Below are 9,314 nucleotides of genomic sequence, written 5' to 3'. Positions count from 1 at the left end.
TTCACACTACAGTTTAGGATTTAAAATAAATATTTTTAAAAATTTAGAAATTGAAATTGAACATTATTCAAAATCCTAAGATCAAAATAAGATTTAATCCTATATGAAAATAAAAATTCACAAGTATAATCATAACAAACTTTTAAGGAGGGCTGGTACGATTTTTCTTCTTTTCCTCGAAATTTACTCTAAATTTACTTTCTAAAAATTCTCTCTATTGTTTTATTGTTTTATTGTTTTCTCTCCACCAACGTTTCTTCCACTATCTTCTAGGGAAAAAAAAAATAAATAAAAAATAAAAAATAAAAAAATAAACAACCAACCAACATGCATAATTATATTATATATATATAATATCTGTCAAAACGTACCAAATTCAAAAAACAAACCAAAAAAGCCATTGAAAGAATTTTGCATGTGGACCAAAATTCAACAAATATCTTAGGACATTTTGAATAATTCGTTTAGTTTATGTTTTTGCACTTAATATTGGTACTGGATTTCAATTTTGGCTCCAAAGTTTTAAAAGCTTCAATTATAATGAAAATTTCTATCACAACTTTTTTTCCTTAAGCAACCTATATAAAACACGAACATGTAAATCAATAAACTTCCTCGTCCACTCATTACAATTACAACACCACTTTTTACGTTAACTCCATCGTCGCCTAAATCATTACACAAAAAATAAAGTCACATAAGTCAAAACACAAACTAAAAATGTGTTTTAACCAAGTAAAGGGTAATTTGTGCACAAACCATTTCTAACCAAAAGCTAAAGAAAACTACATATCATTTACTAATCAATTTTTACCTCTAATTTTGGTGTGCATTTGTAACCTCAACATGCGGGAATATCTCATCTCCCCCCTTTTTTGTACGACCTCCATTGATATAATCCTTTCATTGCTTATCTAGAAAAAAAAAATGTGGGGGATTTTGCCTAGGAATTTTGAAATGGCTCACTATTCAGCATTCAATCAGATGCATGATACTACATAATTAGAAAGGAGATCATCTGATCCAAGCTCTTTATGACCAAGGCAGCAAAGTTTCGAGACATCCATCTCCCACGTTGATGCTATGAAAGTCAATCAATGTCCATAGTTTGTTCATCTTTACTATTGACAGACCAGAGCTTTATGGTCCGATCATGTGAGACAGTTGCAATACATTGTCCATCTGTTAATGAACAAAAACAATATCAAGATATCAGCACAGCAGATATGCAGAGGGTCAAGTTCCAAAAAGTATTTTGAGCATACAATGAACAAACATACTCAGAGCTTAGTGTCAAAGATGTATCACTAACCATTCACATTAAAACCAAAGAGAAATGGATAGATTCTTCTATGGTTGACGTCCTTAAAGGCAAGAAAATTCCAAACACCTTCCAACCAACCTATTCTCCCAAAAGTAGCTATCGAGCCCCCTCATCCACAATACACAAAACAAACTGCAAGAGATAATACCATGGACTGCCTTCAAAGGCACTCTTCCAATGTTTAGTTCTCGCAATGGTGCATTATTTGTAGGAGATATAAGGACTTGAATCATTTGGTTTGAGACTGTCTGTTTGCTCACCACCCTCGAAGTTGTTGTCTGAGATCGTTTAGTGTTTGTAGGGCTTGGAATGGAGATGGCAGGGCTCAACTAGAGGAGGTGCTTCAAAAAATGGGATGAGAGAAACGCTCGAATTTTTCAGAACAAATCCAATTCATCCGGGGATGTTCTTGAATCTGTCATCTTCAGTGCAATCTTTTGGTGTAAATCTTTACCAACATTTCAAAGCCATAATTTTTCCTTTCATGTTACAAATTGGAAACGTTTTTGTATGCCCTATAAAATGGGCTCTTTTGTATGTCTTTGGATATTTCATTTTGATCAATGAAATTGTTTCTTATCCAATACACTACTGGAGGAGGTGCTTCAGAGTTCTTCCACAGGGAGAAGAGCTAGCTTCTTTGAAATTTTGTTGGGAATTTAGCTTGAAAGGAATAATATAATTTTTAGAGGTAGAAAGATCAGGTGAGGAAGTTTGGGATGTAGCTAGGTTCGCCACCTCTTTATGGGTGTTAATCACTAGGTCTTTTTGTAATGACCTAGATCTTGTTCCTTTGAATTGAAGTCCATTTTTGTAGTTAAAGAGTCCAACTACCTTTTCCTATTGAGCTTTCTTCCTTTTATGCCCTGTATATTCTTTCATTTCTCTTAATGAAAACAAGGTTCCTTACTAAAAAAATACGAGAGATTCTACATAACAAAAAAAAACCTTCCAAGCTAAGTTGATGAAAAAAGTAGAGTAAATACAAAAGAACTTGTGTTGGTTACTCCAATTAGAGACTATGAATTGTATAAGATCACAAAAATAAACAAAAGAATTGGACATACTTGAAAAGACTTGCATTCCTCCTTGATTGTTTCTGTTTATCTTCGGACCATATAGACTCAAAAAGAGACAAGATATAGCTTAGATTAACAAAAGACCCTTCCCCCAACAAAAGTAAAAGAAGACTGTGCCATCTTCAAACCGACAGTAAAACCATATCCCTTACCATGCCCTTCCCACCAGAAACCCCTGAAGGAAGTCCCCCCTATCCTTCTCAAGTAGAATACTATTCTAAACAAGATATCCAAACCCAGCAAGAACAGGTAGGGCCAACTTCAAAAGCAAAGTAAAACTAATGACTAAACTTTTCGGGATTTTTAGAACTCCTAGTATATTTTCAGAAATTTTGTGGCCCAGTTTTTTTTCCATTTCCCGGGAGAGAGGGGGATTCTCACAGGGGTCAAAAGGACGACGTTTTGAAGGGAAGATTTTGGTGATATGAAATGACCATCCAAGAGCAAAGGGTTGGGGTTTTGCAATCTGGAAATCCTAACCACACCCTATCTTGTAGACTGCAAGCAAGGCATACGTCATCAATCCCAACAGATTATCATCCTTCCAGTCAGAAATGCTTTCAAGCACATTAGTTCATTATACCAAGAAAATTATTGACATTGAATCTTTCAAAAACAAGTACATAAAAAACATGTATGTGACTAGTGTCTGTCATCCGTTCCTTACAACAGAGCTACAAGAACCAGCTCCATGCTAGTAAAAGCATAAGCTAAAATTTCCCAAGTGATATCTATCAACCCATGTTCAGGCTATATACAGGATATGCATGGAAGACCATCAAAGGATGCAAAATGGTGTACAATAATAATCTGGGTGGTAATCTGCGTATAAACAACAACAACAATAGTAATGACCTAGGAGTTGATAAATAACTGACCTGAAATTATATCCAAAGATGTAACTTTTGCTTCGTGACCAGAGAGTGTCTTCACAGGCTTAAAATCTCGAGCAGACCAAATCTGCCAAAAAAAATTTAGTAAATGAAACATAAGATCGCAAGTGAGATGAAGCAACAATTACAGTATTATATCATCCTAAGAGTGTTCAAGATCACCTTTGCTGTCATATCAAATGATGCAGTAACCAAGAAGTACCCCTCTTGAGGCTCATATTTCACCTGTGAAACTAGGTTTGAATGTGCAGGTATTATGTAAAGAGATTTTTTCTTCCTTAAATCCCATATCCTACAAGTGTTATCTTCGCCACCAGTAGCTAAATGATAACCATTGGGTGAAAAACTGACTCCAAGGACCTGGTTATAACATCAAAGATATATGGAATCCATTGAAAAGCAAGGTATCAGTAAGGAGCAAACAAGCCAAATTTATCAAAAATAAACGTTCTACAGTCCCATTGAAAGAAAAAAGAGAGATTTACCGGCTTGACGTGGCCTTCTAAGGCAAGAACACTTCTACCCGTTCGAAGATCCCAAACACGAGCAAGTGCATCAAGTCCACAAGATGATACCAATGATCCATCATGGTGGAAAGCTATTCCATAGACACTTCTACTATGACCTTCTTGAAGAAGTAACTCTACACCAGTTTCAACGTCCCATAATCTCCACGTCTTGTCAAAGCTAGTTGTACCCAAGTACTTGCCTGATGGGTGGAAGGCAATTCGTGCAAGGCGATCCAGATGGCCCTCGAATGTTTTAAGGAGAGATCCTTCAGCAGACCACAACCTTGCAGTTCGGTCAGCAGAGGCAGTTGCTAAACACTCATTCACTGGAGAAAATATTACATCAGTAACACGCTCTGTGTGTCCCTTAAAGTTGGAAACCTTCCTTACTTGAGGCATGCTCCATAATTTGGCAACTCCACTTAACGAACTACAGAAATAAGAAGAAGAAAAATACAAACCATCAAATGCAAAGCCAGTAGAAGTATTCAGAAAAGTAAAATGAAAGCTAAATACAAAGCTTATAAAGCTTATCAAATATTGGAATGGAATAAGGAAAAACATTCACTTGTATATTATCTTTGGTCTCTTGTGCAACTGAGGAATTGAAGTTAAGTAGGAAGATGATAGCTAATCTATTGCCACAACGATTAATTCCAATTTCTTTTTCTTCTTTTTTCCCCTTCTATCAGGAGGTGAAATGGGGGTGATGATATTGGAAATGAGAAACCAGTATAGTAACTAAAAATCTTTAACTACAAAAATGAGAAGGTTTACCTGGTGGCAAGGAATTTTCCATCAGATGAGAAAGAACAACCAGAAAGTGGTCGATCATCTCCTATCTCACTGCAGTCCAGGACCAAACTTCCAGCCTGCCTCAGGGCCCAATCCATTTCAGCTTCCACATCTTCATCTGGGTCATCCCTTTTCCTCTTTGCACGTTCAAGACGTGAAGCTGCTCTTAGGATGGAATACTTTGCAATATCAATTCTTGCATCCAAGAGAGCTTTGGATCCCTCAGTATAAAAGGGATACTGAAGCACTTCCTCCTCAGCCTCCTCAGTTCCACCAGTAGCTGCAGCCTCCTCTTCCTCGTGAACTTTCATCAGCTTTTCTAATTGCCCTTCAGCATCCAATCGTGCCATTATTGACCGTAACCTGTCCCGTCTTTCCATTTCTCTTTCTCCAAAAAGAGTTATGGGTTCACCAAGACGACGAAGGCGAGCTCGAACAGCCATGTCATTAGTAGGCACTGCTAGAGCAGAAGCACGACGCTTCATCAGAAATTCCTGCATGGCTTTTTCCTGACGCTCCCTTACCTGTCTGCTCTCTTCCGATACTTCATATTCTGCAGTTGAACCTCCAGCTGTTCGGGAAGGAGCCAATTCATCATGTTCCGAGTCTGAGTCACTTGTTCTCATCTCACCATTTTGTGTTACAGGGGGCCTAAAGTGGGGAGGTCGGCTCGGAAGAGGGGCCAATGGACGGATAATTGGAGGAGGGATAGGAGCAATGGAAGGAACAACTGAAGGTGGAATAACTGATGTAGCTGCAGGTTGAATTGGTTCTGCTGGATTATCAAGATCCTCATTTTCACCTCCAGGAAGGGTTTCAGGAGATTCCGCAGCAGTTGATGCAGGGTTTTGATCATCAACTTCCATGATAGCTCGCTTGGAAATGGAAACTTCTAATCAATACTAGCTTATCCTAGATATTAAGTTCCTCTTTTCATTCGTTCTCTACAATCAAGCTCCTAAAAATTAGTTAAGATAACACAAATGAGAAACAAAATCGAGCATAAATAGTCAAATGTGAATTTCATTGTTAACTGGAAACCTCCAAAAGTACAGAAAAAATAAAATAAAATAGTGAAGCCATTCATGAAGAAAACAGCAAGTGATATTCTAAGGCTGGACCTGTCCTATAACCGATTATCGAGCAGGCATTTTAAGATAGAAACAATTCAAGAAAATAGAATTAAAAGCCCCCTTTTCTACTCTGAACACAACACAGCAATATACACTTTCTAGACTCTTGCAGTTTTCATAAACACAAATTTCTCCCATCATGTTCGTAATAATAACACAAGTCGGGAAAAAGAATCATCACCGTTACGGCACCAGAAAAGGCCAATCGAGAGAGAGAGAGAGAGAGAGAGAGAGATAAATTTAATAGCTAAAGTTAACAAAGAGAGAGAGAGGGAGAGAATGAGAAATGGAGGGAAATTCAGATCTAGCAAGGGATGTGTACCGTCAAAACACCATTTCCAGCCGCCGGAGATGGTACAGTCTTGCGCTCGTCAACATTTGAAGTTTCAGTCCAATTTGGGACGACGGGAGTGCCAGAGGGATACGAGTAACAAACTGCTAGGAGGCGGGACGAGTGGGAAGAGATAGTACGGCGGCGGTGGCGGTGGCGGTGGCGGCAACGGAGCTGCTGAAAGGGAGGGGACCGGCGTGAAGAGAAGATGGACTCCGCTGAGAGTGATGAAGATGAAAGCGGTGGGGTACTGGCTTACCTAGGTCTCCCCTTTTTATTTTTTTTAATTTAATTATTTTATTTTGATTTTTCTAAAATAAAATTTTTATTTTGATCTCCGACTAATTCAATTAAAAATTTAAGTTAATTGATTTTTTTATTTTGTAATTACTTTTTGAAATTTTTTTTAAATAATGTTTTTTTAATAAATAATGACAAAAATAGGGTTGTGGCATACTCGTGTATCCGAGTACCATTTAATTCAATCAGCTGACCAGTCAGTGTCAGCTGACTGGTTGACCGGTCAAGCAAACTTGTGTACTAGTACACGAGTTCGCTTATAATTTTTTTTCTTGTTTTTCTAAAAGTTAATTGTTAAAACTTAATTCCTTCATTGTTTCTTATGTTTTTTTTAATTGTTAAACTTAATGATTAAACTTAATTCTTTCATTATTAAACTTAATTATATATTTAATCTACAATGAAAACATCTTGCACTCATATTTAAAAAAAAAATACCATGATATTAAATAATATTTACAATTAGTTTTTTTGAGATTTGCAATTTGAAAATGATACAATATGGGATTTAAAAACGACCCCCTGGCCCTTACTTCTCATGGGGTTGTCTTCGTGTCCCTCTAAATTAGGTTCACCCGTTGTCGCTGTCGTCTACGACGAATACGTTTTCGATCGGCGTCAGCAACATTGAGTCGTCTTGTTTGTTGAATAATACTTTCTACGTTCATCAATGTTTGCTGACACATTGAACCCAATTCTGGAAGGTTGTTCTCCACTGAATATTGTTGAACTTCGCCGATAAAATTATTATGTAGAATAAAAAAAAATATTAAACAATATTCATATTATATATATGGAAAATGTATGATTTGAAATATCTTACCATGTAGTAAGCGTCGTCTGGTGAGATAAATCGCCTTGTGATCGAATTGTACCAAGGAAAGTAGTCGTTTGATACAGCTGACCCATCTGTTAATTCTCCCTGTGCACAACTATCATGTCGTCCATGCTAGTAGGATAAATACTCCGCATGGATTCGACGCCAGACTTAGTCGTGCTTACCTCTTAAATCGATCTGGTGTAGTTCTGGGAGTGTATAAGTCAACGAAGGTATTGTTTGTCGCATCTCGAACTGCACATGATCTGAATGATGCCACTGTCACACCCCGCCCCCAGACCACCTTCTCAGCCTGGAAGAGGGATGTGACTGCAGTAGTTATCAACCCTTGAGCTGACACTTATTGCCTAATGATTCTTGCGGAATAACTCTGATACCATACTATACCTTATACACAGCGGAATGATTAAGTCAAAGAGATAAACTATAACGGATTAAATAGGCCCATCTTTTATTACGATAGTGATATAATGTTTATACAACTTAAGAACTTAACAACAAAGTTTACAACGACAACTGTAGAAACTCTCCGGAAGTATGGGGCACGTGGCAAACCTTAACCTTAGCAGCACCCTGGAACTCCTCATCTTCTGCTACCTTGGGGGGGGGGAGGAGGATTAAGAAAACATTTTGAATAGTGTGAGCTACCAAGCCCAGTGAGTGGTTCTTTTAAGATGAAATTCACTTTGAAAATCATCATTTTTGGGAAATCAATCACATGCCAACACTCGCATTATAACTCATGCACAGTCAAAGATATAATCATGCAACTAGTAGTCTTTATCCCAAAAGCTACACATAGCATGCATATCATATCATCAGTCAATACAATCATCTATGGAAACCTTCCTATGACCCCAATTCCCGCCAATGTGTACATCGACATTTTATTTATCCCGCTAGTCATGCTTAGGTACTTGACCATATTTCCCGTCGGTTGTCACCGACTATTATTTTCCGCCGACCGAAGCTGACAAATATTTCCCGCTGACCGAAGCCGACCAATTTTTCCCACCAAGCACCTTTTGTTAAGCATGCTAACCACATCCCAGGCATAATCGCAGTTTCCATAGTCACACACAAACAATATCATGGCAACATCATATTACCAAAGCATGTAATTTGCATCTACATATGCATATACTCCAATATCAGAGTATAAAGCTAATTGAATACTCATAGTATGCATTTACTATCAACACTGTATAAACACACAATATTCTTTATTTATCAAGCTATATAATATAATATTCACAATATGCTTTCACATACTAAAGCTATATAATATTCATCATACGTACCAAAGTTATATAATACTCATAATATATCAAAGTTATATGACAATCACAATACGTATCCAAGCTATAATAACACTCCTACTATGCATTTATTTATCAAAGCAACCTAACACTCACGATATATTGAAACTATAACGCTATAATACTCACGCTATGTGTTAATTATCAAAGCTATAACACTCACACTATATGTTAATTATCAAAGCTATAACACTCACCTTAATTTGTTAAGAGCCTTTCTAATAGTTCCCTTTTCTACCTCGAACTCCCTTTTTACCCCATAAAATCTTAGCTCATAACTCTTCGTGGTTTAGCCGGTATCATCCAAACATCAAGATTGGCCCAGCTTACCCGATAGCTCGACCCCTCTGTCTTTTTCTCATTCTCCAGCCAAATTCCTTAGAGCTTCTTCTCCGGCAGCCTCACCATGAAAACTAGACTCTCTTATCTTTCAGATGGCTTTGGAATTACATCAAACGCTCGAGTAGATTGGGAGATCTTCTCGTCTCAAGTTGATGCATTCTTCTTCACCTTTACTGTCCAATGCACTCTACTCTCCCCCTCTTTTTTACGAATTTTATGATTTGTGATTTGAAAATGAAATCCCAAAGGCTCTATTATAGGCGTCCAAACCTCCTATGGTATTGACACCACTTACTTAGTTGCATGGGCAAGTGGTTACTTCTCCTCTCATCAACACAAGCTTACCTTACTTTGGCTTAAGGTGTTCTTTCCATATAAATCCACCACAATTTCTTAGGGTTTAAAAATTTCTCTTAATAAGACACCTAATTTTGGTTGACGTTTGTCCTTG

At 37.4% G+C, this 9,314-nt stretch overlaps 1 protein-coding gene across 2 annotated transcripts; it reads right to left on the bottom strand.

The window, feature by feature from the left end:
- Positions 1–586: 586 nt before the first annotated feature.
- LOC120075847 (U4/U6 small nuclear ribonucleoprotein PRP4-like protein) lies at positions 587–6,327 on the bottom strand. Of its 2 annotated transcripts, none has more exons than XM_039029551.1 (6): positions 6,056–6,327; positions 4,583–5,558; positions 3,782–4,235; positions 3,459–3,656; positions 3,282–3,363; positions 587–1,182 (listed from the first exon to the last, which is right to left on the bottom strand). In XM_039029551.1, exons 2-6 carry the CDS (start codon positions 5,464–5,466, stop codon positions 1,091–1,093), a joined length of 1,710 nt encoding a protein of 569 aa, XP_038885479.1. In that variant the 5' UTR covers positions 5,467–5,558; positions 6,056–6,327; the 3' UTR covers positions 587–1,090. The 2 variants fall into 2 exon arrangements, with proteins under 2 accessions (XP_038885479.1, XP_038885480.1); XM_039029552.1 differs by having other exon boundaries at positions 4,583–5,544.
- Positions 6,328–9,314: the final 2,987 nt, after the last annotated feature.

The sequence above is a fragment of the Benincasa hispida genome, chromosome 4 (assembly GCF_009727055.1).
Source record: "Benincasa hispida cultivar B227 chromosome 4, ASM972705v1, whole genome shotgun sequence".
NCBI classification, from domain to species: domain Eukaryota; kingdom Viridiplantae; phylum Streptophyta; class Magnoliopsida; order Cucurbitales; family Cucurbitaceae; genus Benincasa; species Benincasa hispida.
The sequence above is the reverse complement of the archived record's forward strand: the minus strand, read 5'-3'. Positions and strand labels throughout refer to the sequence as shown.